The sequence below is a fragment of the Conger conger genome, chromosome 8 (assembly GCF_963514075.1).
Source record: "Conger conger chromosome 8, fConCon1.1, whole genome shotgun sequence".
NCBI lineage: Eukaryota > Metazoa > Chordata > Actinopteri > Anguilliformes > Congridae > Conger > Conger conger.
This window is the reverse complement of record NC_083767.1, coordinates 8,609,220-8,630,073: the sequence shown is the minus strand read 5'-3', so window position 1 is coordinate 8,630,073 and position 20,854 is coordinate 8,609,220. Positions and strand designations below refer to the sequence as shown.

Here is a 20,854-nt window from a genome sequence, read left to right as displayed (position 1 = left end):
ATGCTTGCTTTAAACTAGACATGAGTATTCACTTTTATTCATATATTGGCCCTAATATGATTAATATATTAATTTATCTTGTGAGGAGGGGGTAAAAACAATGAGATAGTTAGGGTAGGCCTACTGAAAATAGATTTAGTACAGTGAGGGGCACTGAGGTATACTTTTTCACATGTAGGTAATGATAATGCTTTCAGACGTACAGTACTTTACCAAGCGTTTGAATGATCTAAATTCTTTTCATTATTCGAGAGAGGTTCTGAATTAACCCTTTGAAGAGTAGGTTTTTAGGAAAGGTTTTTTTTTTTAATTCAGTGCTCTAGAACTCAATTGCTTTAAATTACCAGTAGTGGTTGTGACATCAGTTCAATCTGGAATTAGAATGTTCTAATCACATATTTGTGACCTTACACCATGAAGGGTTAAGACACTTAGACGCTAAGCGTTTTTCTTGGCGATCACGCACCAGTTCCCGTGGTCAAAACTGGTGCACAGGACACTGAGCTCTGCCACGTTCTCCTCTATCAGACGGGTCAGCTCCCCACCCCTGAAAACGTGGTAGTAGCGCATCAGGTCTTTGCCGTCCGCCAAGTCCCCCTCCCGCCCGTCCACGCTCACCGTTTCCAAAATGGAGTCTGTGGAGTGGAGGGGCAGGGCTCTGGTCTTGGCGCGGTTCAGGGCGTTTGTGCTTCTCACCGCAGCGGAGAGCTGGAGGTTTTCCGCGGTGTCATATTCCCCGTGGACCCGACCTCGAGCGCTGCCATTCACCCCGTTCAGCACGCCGGCCTCCTTCTGCCACTGGTCCTCCTCCTCCTCCTGCCTGACCGCTTCCACGAACACGTCATCGTCCCCCAGGCTGGACTGGCGGAGCAGCGAGCCGCCCAGCCCCAGGTCCACGCTGCAGTGCCTGGCGGGCTGAACCAGAACCGTGCTCTGGCCCCACTGCAGAGGACCGCTCCTGGGCCTCGCCCTCTCGATGAAGCGCTTCATGCTGGACTCGTCCAGGGACTTGGAGAAGAACCAGGACTGCAGGGACCTGCCCAGGCAAGCGCGGGGCGCACGGTCGCGTTGGGCCGGGATTCGGAAGCAGCAGTTCCCCACTGCCACGTAGCTCCCCAAGCTGTGGGTTCGCCGGTCGCCCAACTCCCCCCCCAGCGGGACAGCTCTCGAGCGTTCCTCCGGCAGGGCGGTCCGACCCGAAACCTCGTCCCCAGATTCAGAGGAGCTCCTGGAACACAGGGCCTTGTTCCAGGGCACCAGGACGTCTTGCTTGGGGAAACGCCGACGCTTCTGCTCCTGGGCCCAGACGTAGATCATCAGCTCCCCGCCCGGAGCCAGGGTCCGTGCCATCTCCTTAATCGCACATACTCTCCTCTCTGGCGTGGAGAAATGATGAATCACTGCGGATAAAGAGAGTTTCAAGATACTTGCCGTTATGCTGTCAATGTTATGCTGTAAACCGGTGAGCACCTAACCCTGGAGGAAAATCTTCCATCTGTCCTTGGTATGAAGAGGACATTTGCCGTTCATTTGGAATATAGTTTGCAGAGTTCTTCAACCATTCAAATGATAGTCAAACTGTATTTGTTTGGAGAATAAAATTAACACCTGCATTTATTTATATGTGAGAGGACATGTTATGTGGAGTGTGGTTACCGCCAATGGAAATGACAGCACTGAAGACTCGGTCCCTGAAGGGGAGCTGAAGGTTGTCACACACCAGCACTTCATTCCCGTGCTTCCTGGCTTTGGCCACTAGGGGGCCACAGAGATCACAGCCCACCATGCAAACTTCCTGATTGACCTTCAGATACTTCCCAGCACCACAGCCTACAAAAAACAAAAGGCATTCAAATGGAGGTAATTTTGCTGAGAGATGGTGTTTTTTTCCTAAAACATTAATTAATAAATAAAATTTCATGTTTTAGAAGCAACAATTATGCATAGTACAAATGTATCTCCGGACATAATATCTTTGCTTTCTGTGTTGTATTATAAAAATACAACATAGATCGTTTCGGTCACATGCATAGACTTATTGACACGGCTGAACATCATTGTAAGTTGGTGAACAAAAGACATAAAGGTTTAAAAATTCCAATTTAAAATGAACTTAAAATAAAGCTAAGGGGAGTTTACCAACGTCAGCCACCAGGCTCCCAGGTTTCTGTCGGAGAAGGAACTCTCGGACCCGGGGCCAGGCCTTGCCTTGGAGGTGACTGAAGTAAGGAGCGGTCTTGTCATAGACACTGTGCACATACTGCCTTTCCAGAAAGGCTGCCTCAGTCTCCATCCCTGTTTTTCAGACACATCTCCCCTGAAGCGCCAGCAGGGGCATCGTGCTTGGCATGCAAGTCCCTCTCATCAGCGACGTCAAACCCTGAAATTAAATATAGCCATATGTATTCTGTGACTGGTCTCCGCCAGCTTCTTTCTTAGGTGCAGGAATAATAAATGAGGGAGATATGTAAAGGGAGACAAAATGGACATCAGCGACATAATGGCAGCATCTTGCGAGTGTGACAGGTTTATTACAGAATGGATCATGGTTTCAACCTTTTCTGATCCAGGGACCCACACCCAGGCTCAAAGTTGATGTTGAACAGGTGAATTGTGTATATTGGTAGAGTGACAAATTAAACATGGCTACTTTCCTTATCCCTCCACGCTGACATCAGCTGACACCAAATAAGACTCCACTGGTCTTAATCACAAAAAAATTAGATTTTACAACAACAACAAAAAATACATTCTGACAAAGAAAATGTTTTGAAGTGTTTGGGATTAAAATGAGTGCTTAATATGAGGATGTGGATATGTGGAGGCAGTGGATTGCTTACAATATTGGAATCTGAGATAACCTTGCATTTAGCTTTCTGAGTTAGTCCGTTTTATAATTTCAATTATGAATGAGATGCACTTGTCTTAAGTGTTTTCTGGTATTATCTAAATGTTCACAGAACACTGGCATCCAAATAAAATGGTCATTCGGTGGGGGCATTCAGAGAATAGAATACTCCATTCTAACAATAAACTACAATTTAACAATGTTTATACGGTTTTGCTTTTTGGAGTTATGAATCCATTTCATTGTCAAGATTCTCTGAAAAAAAAATGCAATCATAAGACACGTGATTAGCTTTGCTTCATTCACTAATAAAATTAAATTAAGCTAATATACTTACTCACACAATAAGATCAAAAAATCAATTCATATTATAGTTCTTACGGTAGTCCGACGCTGTGACTTCACTAAAATAGCTGCGTGCAGTTTAACAGATGGCGAAAACCATGACAACATAACTGACGACACTGAGTCATCCTTTTCCTCAGAAACCCACCCGCAGAGAGCCGCGTGCACGTCGCGGTGCAGGGATTAGCGGCACCGGCACACGCTCGCAGTGCGGAGCTGGTATTGTCACCGCGGGCGGCGGCTCCGCGTCAAACGGCTCCCGCAGACCGATCGTATCAAACAGCTCACCTGTTTTTTTCACATCGCTTCCGTCCTGCTCCGGCCCTCACCTGTCCCAGGACGATATCCCACAGATGAGATCCTTCCCGCACGGTAGCGATGCTGCTCTGTCAGTCCCATTCCATGTCCCCCCAGAACCCAGGCTGTGTCAGACGACGCTCATTTGTGCCGTTTTCTCCTGGAGACGGGCCAGCTAGCCCGCAGCCTCCAGCACTCAAACACTCACGGGGGGGAGAGAGGAGAGGCTGTAATCTGTTCTGAGGAGAGCAAACAAGGCGGGATGATGAGAAACTGAATCCCCTCTCTCTCACACACACACACACACACACACACACACAAGAAATAAACATACAGGCATGCACGCACACACTCACACAGGCACACACACACACATGCATACACAGGCATGCACGCACACACACACACACACACACACACACACACACTCACACATAAACGCTTCCTCATTCCTCTGCTCTTTATGTGACAGCCCTTCCAGGCTCTTGTTTCAAGCCACTGTGCAGTGCATTGATGACAAGCTACAAAGTCCAGAGGCAGGTAATCAAACACAGAACAGAAGGTAAATCCAAAGAACCGGGTACACAAAGAAAGTCAAAACACGGAACAGGCAGGCAGAGAACCGCAGGAAAGAACGGTTGAAACACATTAAAATCTGGCAAAGTATCTAGCTAAACAGCCGTGTATAAATACACAGACAAATAAACTGAAATGACGAGCAGGTGTGGGTGCTGGGAAACGAGACACAGGTGAACGACAAACTACGGAAAGCGAACTAGGGCACGAAAACACCAGGCAGAAAACAGAAAATGCTACGACAGGGGAGCACGGAGTGTGGCACATTCCGTCACATACTGAGGATGATGCAATGCTGCTAACTTTCATATAAAACTTGTAAGCAAAGCATTAGCTCAAAGCTGGTGGTAGCACTCTAGCAGTGCTATAATTAATTGTGAGTAAGGATGGTTTATCTACTGTACTGATGCAAATTGAGTAAACATGGAAGGAATTTTACCAATGAAGTTTAGTTTTGTATAATGTTGACTATACTGTACGCAGGAAGTCATCAGAGTGATCTATTACAGACACCATATTAACAGGGCAGGCATAAATTTTAAATTTTATTTAGATTTTTTTTATTTCTATTACTGCTCATGATGGCTGAGCCCTTTTGTTTGCATCGATTCAAGGATCAAACCCAGTAAGAATGTCTAGACTGGACACGTATCATCTGAAGCAGCTGATGGCAAATACTCAGCACTTCATAAATAATTCACCAATGATTATGAACTTCTGAATGCAGGCCTCTAATTTAATCTTGAGTGCACCATGTTCCTTTTCATAATCACAGGGAAATTTTAAATGCTGCTTTTGAAAGTCTGTGCTGACATTAAGATGCTACTTACGCAATCTCAAGCAAACAAAATCAATACTCTTTAAAGATTAGAAAGTGTTGCCCACCATTTGACCTGTGTGCTCTGTGTTCCAGAAATGAGAAAACGACCATACAGCAGGGCGTGAATCAACACAAACTGAAGATAATTACAGTTACCGCACAGCGGTTCAATGAGGAAAGTTAGATGCAAACAGCGGGAGAGGGAATATAGAAAGGCTTATCCACTTGGATTAGGCCCACGGTAGAACAAGGCCCTTTCAGAGGAAGCATTTATGACTGCTGGCCGGTGTTACAGCACTGCGGATGTCATACATCACATTACTGTGTGTCTGCTCAAGAAACGCTTTCTCTGCAGGGAGTGAAGACCATTATCTGCCACGGATATGCAGACATGCTGGGAAAGCCCCAGAGTCTAGTGTTCGCATTTCATCTTCCTTTCAGTTTAATGGTTTAAAAACTCCACATAATGCCCCATGTGGAACGGCTTCTGCATCGCAATAAGAAAGACAAGACAAGACAGAAAATTTCAACAGCAAATTTAAGTTTTATTTTCACATCAAAAAAATATTTTGTTTGATTTGCAGAACTGTTCGTTGACTTTAGGCAGAGATATCAAGGGACAGATTTGTTCAGCTAATGCCAGTGCAAGAGGAACATGCAATTTCCTGTATTTACCAGGCAACCTGTGGCCTCACTGAAAATGTAATGTAAATTTATTCAGCATTGAGTGAGTAATGATTAGTTTATTATTGAAAAGATCTCCTATGGTCATGTCCCTCTGAGATCCTGCAGAAAGGGGTTTAAGTATTGACATTTTTTGGATGACAAAAAATACTGCAATGAAAATATTTCCAAAACTATAGTTCATTTTATTTTTATTGAATGTCCCATGTAGTGTTGGTTTCAGCATGGCAGATATGGTTAGTGAGATGGAGACCAGAGAATGATGACCCCTCAAAATGAATTGGCAGGTCAATGAATTGGCATAACTTCCAGCGGCAATCCAGTTCCATCTTGCAATTGCAAAAGAACCACAAAGACTTTCCTAAAAGTGTTTTGGTGGCCAAAGATGACCTTCTTAGGACATATTTGTGAGAGATCCATCAAACTGAGATGTTGTAATCATCCAAAGGCGTCCCATTTTACAGCAGACGCTGGGCAGGTGTAACGTGATATGTGCTATTTGTGGCTTGGTGAAAAATACTCTGTTAACCCTGCTTCCTCCCAGGCACATGGCCGGCAACACTTGACAAATATTTTGAGATGAACTGATTGCAGAATCTTAGGAAGGAAGGAGAAACTGGCAGTTAAAAAGGAAGGAAAGACGTGAAAATAACAGATATAAATGGAAAAAGTTGTGAAAAATAACAGCTGCATTCGGGGTTCCTCAGCAAAGTACACAGGAAAGCTGAAGTTTGGTGCAAAATAGCACCCCAAAAAAGGAAAAATCTTCATTGGAATACTATTGGTCCCTTCTGTAAGTCCAGCCATCTGCAGCCATGGTTCATATACATATCCTGTATATACAGTGGTGTGAAAAAGTGTTTGCCCCCTTCCTGATTTCTTATTATTTTGCATGTTTGTCACACTTAAATGTTTCAGATCAAACAAATTTAAATATTAGTCAAAGACAACACAAGTAAACACAAAATGCAGTTTTTAAATGAAGGTTTTTATTATTAAGGGAGAAAAAAAATTCAAACCTACATGGCCCTGTGTGAAAAAGTGATTGCCCCCTAAACCTAATAACTGGTTGGGCCACCCTTAGCAGCAACAACTGCAATCAAGCGTTTGCGATAACTTGCAATGAGTCTCTTACAGCGCTGTGGAGGAATTTTGGCCCACTCATCTTTGCAGAATTGTTGTAATTCAGCCACATTGGAGGGATTTCGAGCATGAACCGCCTTTTTAAGGTCATGCCACAGCATCTCAATAGGATTCAGGTCAGGACTTTGACTAGGCCACTCCAAAGTCTTCATTTTGTTTTTCTTCAGCCATTCAGAGGTGGACTTGCTGGTGTGTTTTGGATCATTGTCCTGCTGCAGAACCCAAGTTCGTTTCAGCTTGAGGTCACGAACAGATGGCCGGAAATTCTCCTTCAGGATTTTTTGGTAGACAGCAGAATTCATGGTTCCATTTATCACAGTCTTCCAGGTCCTGAAGCAGCAAAAAAGCCCCAGACCATCACACTACCACCACCATATTTTACTGTTGGTATGATGTTCTTTTTCTGAAATGCGGTGTTACTTTTACGCCAGATGTAATGGGACACACACCTTCCAAAAAGTTCAACTTTTGTCTCATCAGACCACAGAGTATTTTCCCAAAAGTCTTGGGGATCATCAAGATGTTTTCTGGCAAAATTGAGACGAGCCTTAATGTTCTTTTTTCTCAGCAGTGGTTTTCGTCTTGGAACTCTGCCATGCAGGCCATTTTTGCCCAGTCTCTTTCTTATGGTGGAGTCATGAATACTGACCTTAACTGAAGCAAGTGAGGCCTGCAGTTCTTTGGATGTTGTTGTGGGGTCTTTTGTGACCTCTTGGATGAGTCGTCGCAGCGCTCTTGGGGTAATTTTGGTCGGCCGGCCACTCCTGGGAAGGTTCACCACTGTTCCATGTTTTCGCCATTTGTGGATAATGGCTCTCACTGTGGTTCGCTGGAGTCCCAAAGCTTTAGAAATGGCTTTATAACTTTTCCAGACTTATAGATCTCAATGACTTTCTTTCTCATTTGTTCCTGCATTTCTTTAGATCTCGGCATTATGTCTAGCTTTTGAGGATCATTTGGTCTACTTCACTTTGTCAGGCAGGTCCTATTTAAGTGATTTCTTGATTGAGAACAGGTGTGGCAGTAATCAGGCCTAGGTGTGGCTAGAGAAATTGAACAGTTAAGTTATGTTTTAACAGGGGGGGCCATGTAGGTTTGGATTTTTTTTCTCCCTTAATAATAAAAACCTTCATTTAAAAACTGCATTTTGTGTTTACTTGTGTTGTCTTTGAATAATATTTAAATTTATTTGATGATCTGAAACATTTAAGTGTGACAAACATGCAAAAAAATAAGAAATCAGGAAGGGGGCAAACACATTTTCACACCACTGTACATTATATTACATTAATGGCATTTGGCAGACGCTCTTATCCAGAGTGACATACAGTTGATTAGACTACGCAGGAGACAATCCGCCCATGGAGCAATGCAGGGTTAAGGGTTTTTTTCAAGGGCCCAGCAGCTGTGCGGATCTTATTGTGGCTACACCGGGGATCGAACCACCGACCTTGCGGGTCCCAGTCATGTACCTTAACCACTACGCTACAGGCCATCCCCCATACTTCCCTTGGCAACATTTTTATTGTGTTTTCAGCTGAAATTTGATAAAGAAATCAATCTCATATTTTGGCATTATATGCCAGAGATATTCATTGTAATTTCATTGATATAACACTTACTTATTTCTGCAGGCACAAAAATATCCAACATGAAAGGCATGAAGTCATGGTTTAAAAATCTTAGTTTGTTTCAGATTTTTGACCATTTTGCGCTTCTGACATAGGACCACAAAATGAAAATAAGAAAATAAATTAAATGAAAATAAATTCATACAAATTATGTAACTTTTTCAGGAAAGCTCCCTGTAAGGGTTTTCACTCTGATGTGGCACAATAACATTGTTGCGGCTGTTGGAATCATTGTTGAAAGGAGATATCAGCGTTATCTGAGAGTGCAGTTCAAAGAGAGGGAGTATTTTATCACACAAAGAAATACTTGTACACGTCATTCCTGCACCAAGGAAGCACATCCATGCACTTCTGTATTTCAGACTCCTTCCAGTATGAAGCTTAAATCTCACATTCTGTATTAGTTCTCATCACCTTATAATAACTGGGGTTGTCACTGCATGCATGGAAAACCTCCCCTCACTTGTTATTGGTTTAATGGTGAAATTAATTAGACTAGCATTTCATTACAATCTACACCGATGACTAGAGGGGGTTTTTTTTCAGCATAAATACATCACTATGGTACCTAGTCATCATTTAAATTGGGGAAAATAATGTTCTCTACTAATTTTCTCCCCACAGAAAAGTATGTATTTAGTTGCTTCTGCACACAATGGTTGGCATATCTTACCCGAAATTCAATCATATTATTTTAATATTTTTTATCTCCTACCACAATCACTGTCAGACACCCTAAAATAATTCAGGTCTTCTATATACATTTTTATATGCTTCCAGTTCAGCTTGCTAGTGGAAATTTCAAAGCACAGTATGGGAAAAGCATCAGTTTAGAAGGGGGGAGCATACCCAAATCCCAAAAAGCAGGCTTTCTGCAGCTCATTGCGGTTTGGAGCCAGTAACACTAGTCCTTGTGGCTTCCTATATAGTGGTTCATCACATGATCAAAGATGTGAAACATCAAGCAACTCATTGTGGTTTGGACTGAGTATCACTGAGCCAGGAGCACAAGTCCTTCCTTTACAGCAACAGGAAGTGCAATGAATGATTTGGAGATCCTATCTTGAGGATATCCTGAATGCGGTCATTTTATTAATGAACACAAGGAGTTTAATATGCTACTTCAGAAGAAAGATTCATGTCAAAGATGCTTTTCTATATTAAGGAAAACTAAGGTTTCTGATTTCCTGGAATATGTATTTCATGCTAATACATGAATGCATGTTTTGTATGCACAAACACATTGAAGGTGAAAATTAATTTATAGCTCCTTTGTGTTACTCCTTATACACACAAAAACATTTATTTTAATATCATAATTCAGGTTTATGAATTTTCATTTCAGTTATCTAATAAGATTAACTTGATAAATGCATGCATTACATCCACTTGCTGTTTAAATAATAGCATTTATGTTCATTATTCTCTATTAGCATAATTATCCACCAGGAGCCCTACTCACCAAATAAAACATAGCACCACCACAAAAAAGGAGAATCGTGATTACCTAAGCTGTAGCTTGCTGGTATGAATTACACTGAAATTGTGAATTGTTTGCAGGTTATGAGCTATTGACTGGTGATAAGTACTATTTTCCATAGTGATTGTGTTTGGTGGTGGCGGTGGCGGTGATGAGCTGGGAAAGAGGAAACAGTAGAGTGCCATAATAGCATGGGCTTTGTTAATAATGAGTACACCATAGCATAATGCATGGAACAGCAGGTGATTTGAAGATGATGGGCCATTTTAACATGCATTTTACTGGATTGCTGTCACCATGGAAATGCGGTAATGTTGTTGGACCCTGTCTAATTCTCATCACATGCAAACACTGCTTAACAATGCAAATAGGTATGCAGTGCTATTCAAGAACACACTTGGCACTAGCGAAGTAACAGAAAATGCAATAATCTGTGATTATTTTTCAATATACCTATGTATAACATTTTAGCATTTAACTTATTGTTGCATCATAATTCATTTTAAAATTATGCGCAATAAGAAAGATACTCCTTTTCTTGAATTGTGTACATTAAGCCAGTCATAAAGAAGAATACATGTGCCAATTATATTTTGCAGTATGGGGGTGAATTTTAATAGACTTGTGTATTTTTTAATACAAACTAATATAAAATCTGATTCGTACAAATACACTGTTTATGGCATGCATTTTGGTTTAGCTATTAATGAAATTTACTGAATGTCTATAGACATCCCCATTGGCTAGTGGTTACAGTAATTCATGCAAAAAAGTTATAAATTCAGTAATCAAATATGTATTCGGCTGGCACTCATTAATATAGTCCAGAGCTATGTCTACTCACCTGTTGTCTTGCTTATTAATTGGGCCTCTGAAAAAGATCATTACTCATCTGTAGTAAGTGGGCTCCCTCTAGTGAGACATTTCAACAGTGGCAGATACATTCTGTCAAAACACTGCAAGGGCATTACTTTTAAAAAACCATGGGCCAGTTTCAGATACACATATTAAGCTTAGCCTTAGACTAAAATTAGTTTTGCGTGGAGAATCTCCATTCAGAATTGAATTTAGTCAAGGACTAGGCTTAATCTTCATCTTGTTTTCTGCCCCTTATCTTTTTGTAAATTTGATTTAACAGATTATATGCAGCCCTAGTTACCCTTAAAGTTACCAGTTGAACACTCCTGTTTATCTTGGTAAACATGTACATAATCTCCTAGTTATCATGATTCAGACCGCAGCATACAGAATGAGTAACCTTTTAGTTATCCAATGACGTACTGTAGCTGTGTCGGGTATTCTATTCCATTTGAAACGACGGCTAAAGTCTATGTGCAGTAATTGTGTGTTGTGTAAACAGGCGCGTTTGCAGGTAGACAATACAGCCTATACATTTAAAAAATACGTCCTATGGGCAGTTCAAAACAAAACGAATAAAACACATGACATATGGGAAACGTCACAGTCACAGATCTAGCCAAAAGTCTTAAGGCATTATAGACTAGACTTAGCTTGTTTTGGCAGACTAGATTAATGTATGTTCTTGATGGCCTGTCTGACTCTTGAATCTGAACGGAAGATGAATCCAGAATCTTAAGCGGAGGACGATTCTGGGAAAGCGCTTCCATAGAGTACAAACTGGAATACAGGCATTTAATACGTTGCAGTCAGACCTGTAATGCATGATTGCTTGTCCGATTGCTTGCCCTGTTGCTTGCCAGCTTGTTACCGGCACGACCTACTTCCTCCGGGAAGTTATGAAACTTCTCAACCGGGGTTTTGTAATAGGGCTCATTCGACCAATGACAGTGCGAGCTCATTACCACGTGGTAGATATTTTACGTAATAAAACTGAACTGACAGTAGTTATTCTACAGGGTTAAATCATTCCACGGTGCCATCCATAAACAGCGCTTAGTATTGTAGGGTATAGGCTTGGATGTATCGGATTATATAAAAACAAATCTAACGCTATGCATGGTATTAGCTAGAAGCTATGTCTGTCCTGAATTCCGACAGTGGAAGATTTGTAATTCCGGATAATTTCGTTTATAAAATGGCATGGGATGAGGAGGATAGTAAAGATCACCAGTTACTCATTTTACAAAAAGCTGATACGTTGGCATCACAAAATCGTATAAAAGAAGCAATTGATTTGTTTTCAGTGGCGATAAGGTATGGACCTATGAGACCAGAACAACTTAGCACTTTAGTGGACTGCGTTCTGCGGAATTTCAAAGTGGAATACGGTCCAGACACCGACAAGACAATACAATCGAAGGAGGACATCCACAGGGATGACCCTGGAGATAAGTTTTGCTGTCCGGGCTGCCATAGATTTCTTAGTGAACCGATGACTGTCGCTTGTGGACACACATATTGCAAACGTTGTTTGCAACGAGAACTGTTTTCAAAATGCAAGCTCTGTAATAATGATGTGGATACGAGGTGCGGTTCGAGGCAACCACACAGAACCAATGTGATACTCTCAGGCCTCCTGGAAAAATGGTTCCCCGATGAGACAAACGTGTCTAAAGTCGTTTTGGAAATTGAAGAACTGTCTAGAAGACGACGCTATGAAGAAGCTTTGGTTCTGTCCAGTAATATGATCAAGTCAGGTAACGTGAAGCCCTCGTTCTTTAGTTAACTAAGTTAGCTTGCTAAGCGTATTGGACAGGAGAAGATCTTTATCGTTTTTAGTTTTTGCTAACAGTAACTAAGGATTGTAGGCTACTGTTTCCCAGATTTTTATATAGAGAAAAATACCGTCACGATCATTTTGTTTGTTAAAACAGTGATCATTTATGTAACCTAGCTGTCGCCACCTCTTTGTCATATAAACCTCATACGACCTGGTATTGTGTAACTGCAGCAGCGTGCACGTAGAAACACGTTGTGTAAGCGCGGTCGTGACAAGAGGAAAACGTTTTATAACCTTCATAGCTGTCAAACGTTTTACAGCTAATATTGTACACATTTTGGGGTGCCAATTGTTTTGCTGATGCATTTTTCTTGAGTAAAACTATATGGCTTTCTATGTATTTTGCTGCAGTAGCCAGTGCTCACTGTTGGAATTAATTTTTTATATCCAGTAATGTGTAATGTTGTGTTAATATGTATGACTTAAATCATAGAATGATTTTTAAATATCATATGTAAACCCATATGACACGTGTATGGCACATATATGGCATGGCCCAGTAGCCTACATTGTGAACACTAAAGTCTAGACCGATATATACACCACTCACCTTACTACTCACCAAGATTTCTTTTGTCACTTAACTATTCTAAATCTAGATACACAGATGTGTTAACTTGTGTTAACTTGATAAAGAGATCATAGCGACCAGCTGACAGTACACAATGTGGCACATAGGAAGTATTGAAGTTGAAGTATTTTACCATGACCTGATTTGCTTATACATTTGAATATACGAATGTCTAAGAAATGTAAGCCTGCTTCACGTTAACACCTGTTTGTTATCTTGTACATAATGTATAGTTGTTGGGTGTGCTTTTTTATTATTTTTTATTAAAGAAGCATTCAGTTCATATGATCTAGCCTAAAAATATGCTTTGAGATGACTTTCTGAAACAGTCCAGAGCTCTCCAGTACAGCTGTCTATGAAGCTTTTGAAGTGCAAGGTTATGCAATCTAATGTAGATTCCAAAGTTATATAAATGAATTCCTTTGTGTGACTAATATGTGTATTTCCTTACAGTCCCTGCGCCATGCATACACAATTACACACGGTTCAGTACATTACTAGAAAAGTGTACTCACCACGACTTCTTATTTGGCATCCTGACATGCACCAAATGGGCGTGGTAGTATAAACCAAGCAAATTAAAGACCTGCATGTCCTGTCTTGTGTTATCAAAGGCACCGGGAACGTAGTGACGTGCCCAGTTATGTTTGGCAAACTTTGTTCCTCTCTCTTCCACATCCAGGTGAGGTCTTGGGGAGGATATGCAGAGCTGAGGCATACGCTGGACTGAAACGTTACGAGTCGGCTCTCAAGGACCTGGAAGAGCTGTGTTTAAACTCACCCAACTGGCCTGAGGTATGTTAGCTAACTAGCGCAGAACATCCAATATTGATAATGTAAATATGCAACGTGGCATGTTGTAATGGATGTTTTAATTCATGGAAATTCATGGAACTGCAGTAATTTACATTACTGGTGTTTGTGGTTCTCTTGGTTGGGTCATGCCGTATTATCTTCATGGGGACTTTGATTTCTCTCAGGTGTATTTCCAGAAAGGCAAGATTCTCCAGAAGATGGGCTGCACCACCAAATCGCTGCAGGAGTTTCTCCGGTGTCTGGCACTAGACGGGGATTTCACCCCGGCCAAAAAGGAAGTTGAAAAGGTACTTTTAAAAATTATTGAATCAGTTTTACTTCTTTTGTCGTGCTCCACCCGTTTCAGAGTTTTATATAATTATCCTAATATGGTTCATCCTAATATGCTTTCCTTGACTGCAGCAATTGAAATGTATATATTTATCTGTGTAAATTGGCTTTGTTCTGTGCATGTATTTGCCAGTTGTGTTCTTTCCAAATTGCTTGTTTAAATAAGGGTTGTGTAAAATACTTAAGAGCTGTGTATGTAAGCCGTGTGCCTTCTCTCTCGCTGTGGCCTACCTCACCATCGCCATAATTAAATATAATTCAGTTAATTTTCCACTTAGCAAATATGCTTAGAATAGCTTGGGTCTTTCATTTATTCTCTTGTATAAGGACTTGCTTGTTATAGCATTTTACAAGGTGATGTAAAGAAGTGTAAAGTTGCATAACATTACCATGGTTCTGCTAGGAAAAGTCAGTGGACTTAGAAAAGATGCTTAGAAATTCTTGCATAAGAAACTGCCATTTTCAAGAAAAGACAATTTTGCTTACTGATAAGGGATTCCCCCTACAGAGATGGCAGAACATTCTGAGTGTTGTAGTATTTACACAATAACCCACTGATAAAACTTCTCTAGGAAGCTAAATTTCTCAAAATCTTCATCGACAGTGAACCACAACTCCACAGAATTATGATTACTAGTTTATTGAGCTGGTAAATGCAACAGAATTTTTTTTTCATCTGCTTTGTCATTAATTAAAAGACATACCAGCTTATCTTGTCTTGGGGGGGGGGGGGGATTTGCCCAGTGGGTAACCGAATACGAAGAATTCTTAGTACTGCTTGCATAAGAAACTGCCTTTTCCAGGAAAAGACTTCAAGGAAATTACTGATGAGGGATTCCTCCTACAGAGATGGCAGAACATCCTGATCTCTGTGCACTAGTGTGCTTCTTGAAACTAGAGCATTATAGTTTTTACACAGTAACGTACTGATATGGCTTCTGTGGGAAGTGAAATCGCTGCAAATCTTTGTCGACAGTGAGCCGCAACTTCCCCACAGATTTATACAGCTGGCAAATTGCAGGGCCTCAGGCCTGCCAGTGGGGGGAGCACAGATTCCAATAAGGATGGTACACAGTGAAATGTCCAGTACCCTGCAAAAGAAATTCAAAGCGATTAGTCATATAATTATGATTTTTCTTTCTTTTCTTTTTTTTTCTTTTTTTTCTTGCAGATTGTGTACGAGTTGGTGTCACCAGATTGTGAGAAGGTGAAACAGGGCCTACAGGAAATGGCTCTTGGCTCCTCCCCTGGACTGCACAGCAAAATGCAGTTGGCTGACAGCCAAGGCGAAACCCCACCCGTCACACGCCTGTACCACAAGAAGGTAAAGCCCTCATCAAGAGCGGTTTTCCTCCCTCCCAACAAGCATAGTTTCTTTTATGAGTTGTTCTTTGTGTTTCATGTAATAGCATTGCAATTCTGTAAGATGAATATATTGGCTTATGGTATCGTTTTTTTTAGGCAAGAGGAACACACAAAGAATTTTACTGTTGTAATAAGACTGAAAGGTACAATGGGTAATTTCAGAAAGGAATTGTAGCAACAAACACAATCAAACCACAACACTGTTAACCCACCCCTTCTCTGTGAACGTGCTGAAGTAATTGGAACCAATGAGCTAGAATAATTGTACAGCTGTACAATATTTTGGTGCAGAGTGTCAATGCATCAATTGTATATTTTGAAACCTGAATTTAAGGACTATGAACACAGGCAGAGGGTGAGTCCGTGAGCCTTTTTCCAATGATAGGAAGGGATTTACAATGGTCTAGTAATATTTTAACACAAATCTTACCTATTGTACCTTTTAAGATCTTTTTTTTTTTTTTTTCTCAAGTAGAATATATTGGCTTGTTTTAACTTACTGTGCTAGACAAGGGATATTTTCTTACCCCATTGGCAAATCTTAAAACGAGTCAAACCGTCTTACCTAATAGGCAATATTTTTGTTTTACTTTTGCAAAAAAGTTCAAGTTATAAGATTCCAAGTCTCAATATAAGCACTAAAATACTTGTTGAAATTGACTTATGTTTTGGTTTTTGGCGTGGATGTGGTTAAGGTGGGGGATCGTCTCGGACCCTGTTCTTTTGTAGTTCTGAGACTGGCGTTTATACGGGGTGTGAAAAGCGGATTTGTTTTTCTCCCTCGCTCAGAGGTGTGATGCAGTGAGCTCGTCTGAGAGCAACGAGCAGGCTGGCCTCAGCCAGGTCGCCTTCCTGCAACCCCCTGGCCTTTTGAGGGGGTCGGGGGCCCAGGAGGGCCTGAGGAGGGTGCGCTCCACACCTCAGCTGGGCAGACGGGACAGAGGACCGGTCCCGTTAAAGAGGAAACTGTCCATCTCCGAGGCCGAGCCCTCGGCTGTCCACAGAGCAGGGAGCAAGCACAGGAAGCTAGGAGGTGAGAGCCCTTTGGAAGACCTGTGCGTGTCTGTGTGTGTCTGAGCATACATGCGTGTGTGTGTCTCTGTCGGTCTGTGTGTGTCTGAGCATACATGTGCGTGTGTTTCTGTGTCGGTCTGTGTGTGTCTGGGCAAACATGCGCCTGTGTGTCTGTGTGTGCTAACATTATGTCACTGCTCTCTGTTGTCCAGACATGGAGGCAGCAGTGGGCTTCACCCTTCCCCCCTGTAGAAAGGCTTCTGCTGTGGTAGTGGAGGCGAGTGATTTGGAGTGCCCCCTCTGTATGAGGTGAGTGCACCACGCTGCGGATGGAATCCATAAACTCACCTGGGCTGACACTCCCTGCACCCTTCTAGAATATTCTCAAGACAGTTTCATATATTGCCGTTTTATGTTTATTTATTGTTGTGACATTTTTGTTTAACCAGAATGACTTAGCAAGCCATATAACGTACTATATTATATATTATTCTGATGTACTGTGCCTGTTTAGTTCTTTTTCTTTGGGGAATGTTATGCTGATGTTCGCTGTCTCGTGGTCCGCCGGCAGGTTGTTCTATGAGCCGGTCACCACGCCCTGTGGACACACCTTCTGTAGGAGCTGTCTGGAGCGGTGCCTGGATCACATGACCCAGTGTCCTCTCTGTAAAGACAGTCTCAAAGAGGTGGGTCTTCGGAGATTGTACTATATAGACCAATAAAATGGTCAGGGAGGTAGTTCACAAAGTAGGGTTACCGAGTTAGCTGGATAACTCTGCTGACTAAATCCTGGAACAGCTCTTTTTAACTTCAGCCCATGTTCCAGATTTAGGAGGGTTCTAGGTTTTACTCAGTACAGCTATCCAGTTAACTCAGAAATTCTGCTTTGTGATACTGCCCCCTGCTGTGTGTTTGTAGCCCTGCAAACTCTGTCATTCATATAAAGGGCCGGCCTGTAGCGTAGTGGTTAAGGTGAATGACTGGTCGGTGGCTCTAATCCCGGTATAGCCACAATAAGATCTGCACAGCTGTTGGGCCCTTGAGCAAGGCCCTTAACCCTGCATTACTCCAGGGGAGGATTGTCTCCTGCTTAGTCTAATCAACTGTATACATTGCTCTGGATAAGAGCGTCTGCTAAATGCCAATAATGTAATGTAATGTAATGTAAAGATTTCCACCTGTTCCAGTTTTAATGCATCTTGAACATTCATGAAGGAAATTCCTTAAATATTCATTAAATATTTTTGGTACAGTGATATAGTATAGTGGGTGAATGGTATGCAGGCACTGACAAGCTAGTTACTGTAAATATTCTGTGGTTCTCCTGGCCTGACTGCTTTGGAATTAATTAATTTTGTTCGATTACATAATCTGCCTTTTTTTTTTTTTTTTGCAGTACCTAGCAACTAGGCATTACAGCGTTACAGAAGTTTTGGACGGCCTGATTAAAACACACTTGCCTGAGCAACATTTGGAGAGACACAAAATGCACTTTGAGGAGATTGAGGGCATCTCTGAGTAAGTGTTCAAATAAAAAATAAAAATTCTGTTCCGTTGCATAGCTAAGCCTAACCCATTAAGCATACTGAGGTCTCCAAAATAATACAATGCATAATGACATGTTCCTACACACCCAAGCTAGTTTTTAAGGCTCACTGAGGTCAAAGTGGAAAGTAGCCCATTGTGCTTGTTTGTGTCTTTGCAAACTTGGAACCTGCGAAAGGTGATTTCCCATCATGCACCTTGCTGGCAGCCATTTTACCATGTTACTGAAAAGCACGTAATGGTGTGCCCCTAAAATGTAGCCTACACTTTGTTCCTGTCCTGATTTCGATGCGTATCTCTTCTGTTGGGAAATGGTGGACTCTGTGTTCTCGTCATTGACAGTCTGCTGGCTCTTTGATCCACAGTCCGACGAAGAACGTCCCGATGTTTGTGTGCACTATGGCGTACCCGACTGTGCCTTGTCCTCTGCACGTCTTCGAGCCCAGATACCGCCTGATGATCCGCCGGTGCATGGAAAGTGGGGCCAGTCGATTCGGCATGTGCATCAGCGACCCGCAGAAAGGGTCAGCTCCCGGTTCTTATTTCTTCCTTATTCATTTACTGTGTGTGTGTGTGTGTGAGTGTGTGAGCGTGCGCACATTTCGGGTCCCATGATTTTTTTGGGAAAAAAAGGAAAGCTATGTCTTGCCAGGTTGAAACTGTTCCCGAACGGTGGATGACAATGAACACCAATTCCGCAATGATGTGCTTCCGTACACAGAACAGGGAAGATTTAGCCCGGTGTCTTATCGGTCGGTGGTTATTTATGCTCGGTGCTTTGTGGGATTTGGTGTTTTTTTGTGTGTGTGAAATGTAATGTACTTTTAATGCATTTCATGCAGGTTTGCAGACTACGGCTGCATGCTGCAGATCCGGAGCACGCACTTCTTTTCCGACGGGCGGTCGGTGGTGGACACCGTCGGCTGGAAGAGGTTCCAGGTCATGAGCCGGGGGATGAGGGACGGGTACAACATCGCAGACATCCAGTTCCTGGAGGATACGAAGGTATCAGTTTTTGCCGTGTTTGCAGGTTGTTGTGTTTTTTTTTTTTTGCATTGCCGAAATGACAAAGAAAAAAAAAAAGTCAATCTGAACTAAGTCTTGAGACTTTAGAATCTTACTTACTCTTCTATTACTCACTAAACAAGACAATACTATTACCAATGTGAGTTTGACGCATTTGCCAATGGGGCAAGTAACTTAAAACAAGCATATATTTTACCTGAGAGAATAAAAAAGACGTTTAAATCTTATTACAAGATGTTTCTGCAGCGTTTTATGACCCATACAGTAAGTCCCAAGCCCATATGCCTCATTAAATCCTCTCTCCACGGGTTCTCAGGTGGACAGTGAGCAGGGACTGCTGAAACTGAGAGAGCTTCACGACCAGGTTTACCAGCAGGCCTGCTCCTGGTTCCAGAAACTGAAGAGCCGCTTCCGGGGACAGATTCTGCAGCACTTTGGCCCCATGCCCGAACGGGAGTCCGACATACAGGTAAAGACATCCGGGTTGTAGTCTCTCGCGTCTTAGTAAGCTCCGTTTGGTGTTGTTCTTTTTTTTTTTTTTATGAAGAATCTCATTGATCCAATGTTTCGTGTTTCTGGTAAAAAAAACAAAACAAAAGCAAATCAAAAATAATAAAAACAGGTAATGTGATCAAAACGAGATGTTCCTCCTGATGGAACATCTGGAGAGAGTCTCGCTCATATGATAGTGGTAATGCTGTTTCCATGACAGCCCAGGCAGAGTCCTTACGATAACTGAGGCCTTTCTTTCACTTGCAGGCCACGCCCAATGGGCCAGCCTGGTGCTGGTGGCTGCTGGCCGTGCTGCCTGTGGACCCGCGGTACCAGCTGTCTGTGCTCTCCATGTTGTCCCTGAAAGAGAGGCTGGGGAAGATCCAGCAGATCCTCGCCTACCTGCAGAGCAACCACAACTAGTAGCGCCTCAAATCCTCTCCCCAGTGCCATCCAGGTCCCGCCCCCACTCTGGCTGCCAACCAAGCAGACTGCAGCGTGGATCTCCTCTGTGGAATTCTACATTTTTAGCAACACTACATTACCCAGATGGCTGTGGCCTATGTCTGTAGTCTTCACAAAGGTGAGCTGTTGCCTGCTCTTCTGTGTGTTGGGATAGGACATTTTTAAGCAATTTCTGTGAAATTCTGACATTCTCAAAGGAACAAACTGAGACGTGCATGAGAGGTGTAGATGCTTCCTGTTTTTTTTTTTTGGGGGGGGGGAGGGGGTTCCACTGCAAAAAGTTAAAAGTTTACACTAAAATTCATCTGAAAGCATCTTGGTGTGCAGGTTCTTTCATCCGTGTGTTTTTTTACACCTTGGTACCGAAGCAAAGTGATGTATTGTGTTTATTCTGCTATCTGTTTCTGTGAACTATGAATGTTTAAAAGACTCATTGGTGTGTTAAAAGTGGGTTTAGAATATTTAATATTGACAAATAAGAATGTTTTAATCTGTGCTGGTGATGTTGGTCTGAGCAGTTGTATGGTTTCCCGGTCTTCAAAGTTGAATGATCCACCAGCTATTTCATCCATAACTATTTCCATGTCATGAGTGCAGTCATGCTTACAACAATCTCAATGTTTGTTCATAATTCTGTTTATGATTGACTGTTATTGAATATGGCACATTCAGAAGATCAGTCCTGCTGAGCAATTGTCATGTCTT

General features: G+C 42.1%; 2 protein-coding genes across 7 annotated transcripts; one reads left to right on the top strand and one right to left on the bottom strand.

Moving 5' to 3' along the window:
* Positions 1 to 15: 15 nt before the first annotated feature.
* LOC133134767 (probable tRNA methyltransferase 9B) lies at positions 16 to 11,567 on the bottom strand. Of its 6 annotated transcripts, none has more exons than XM_061251146.1 (5): positions 11,498 to 11,567; positions 3,482 to 3,724; positions 2,140 to 2,380; positions 1,657 to 1,830; positions 16 to 1,400 (listed from the first exon to the last, which is right to left on the bottom strand). In XM_061251146.1, the coding sequence occupies exons 3-5, from the start codon at positions 2,291 to 2,293 to the stop codon at positions 439 to 441; spliced, it is 1,290 nt and encodes a 429-aa protein (XP_061107130.1). In that variant the 5' UTR covers positions 2,294 to 2,380; positions 3,482 to 3,724; positions 11,498 to 11,567; the 3' UTR covers positions 16 to 438. The 6 variants fall into 6 exon arrangements, with proteins under 6 accessions (XP_061107130.1, XP_061107128.1, XP_061107127.1 ...); XM_061251144.1 differs by having other exon boundaries at positions 3,482 to 3,729; positions 11,498 to 11,563; XM_061251143.1 differs by lacking the exon at positions 11,498 to 11,567 and adding an exon at positions 3,923 to 4,706 and having other exon boundaries at positions 3,482 to 3,729.
* A 145-nt stretch (positions 11,568 to 11,712) lies between these two features.
* LOC133135132 (LON peptidase N-terminal domain and RING finger protein 1-like) lies at positions 11,713 to 20,403 on the top strand. The gene is made up of 12 exons (XM_061251914.1): positions 11,713 to 12,442; positions 13,779 to 13,891; positions 14,077 to 14,199; positions 15,414 to 15,566; positions 16,397 to 16,640; positions 16,834 to 16,930; positions 17,193 to 17,307; positions 18,018 to 18,139; positions 18,532 to 18,690; positions 19,009 to 19,171; positions 19,509 to 19,661; positions 19,952 to 20,403. The coding sequence occupies exons 1-12, from the start codon at positions 11,821 to 11,823 to the stop codon at positions 20,105 to 20,107; spliced, it is 2,220 nt and encodes a 739-aa protein (XP_061107898.1). The 5' UTR covers positions 11,713 to 11,820; the 3' UTR covers positions 20,108 to 20,403.
* The last annotated feature ends 451 nt before the right edge of the window (positions 20,404 to 20,854 follow it).

What these genes read in the sequence shown, in the direction of transcription:
- LOC133135132 (XM_061251914.1), top strand. Translation starts at nt 11,821, where the DNA reads ATGTCTGTCCTGAATTCCGACAGTGGAAGATTTGTAATTCCGGATAAT. An exon ending in CCAAAAAGGAAGTTGAAAAG is followed by an intron (nt 14,200 to 15,413) that starts GTACTTTTAAAA and finishes TTTTTCTTGCAG; the next exon opens with ATTGTGTACGAGTTGGTGTC. An exon ending in AGTTCCTGGAGGATACGAAG is followed by an intron (nt 19,172 to 19,508) that starts GTATCAGTTTTT and finishes ACGGGTTCTCAG; the next exon opens with GTGGACAGTGAGCAGGGACT.
- LOC133134767 (XM_061251146.1), bottom strand. Translation starts at nt 2,293, where the DNA reads ATGGAGACTGAGGCAGCCTTTCTGGAAAGGCAGTATGTGCACAGTGTC. An exon ending in GAGCCTGGTGGCTGACGTTG is followed by an intron (nt 1,831 to 2,139) that starts GTAAACTCCCCT and finishes TGTTTTTTGTAG; the next exon opens with GCTGTGGTGCTGGGAAGTAT. An exon ending in TGCTGTCATTTCCATTGGCG is followed by an intron (nt 1,401 to 1,656) that starts GTAACCACACTC and finishes CTTTATCCGCAG; the next exon opens with TGATTCATCATTTCTCCACG.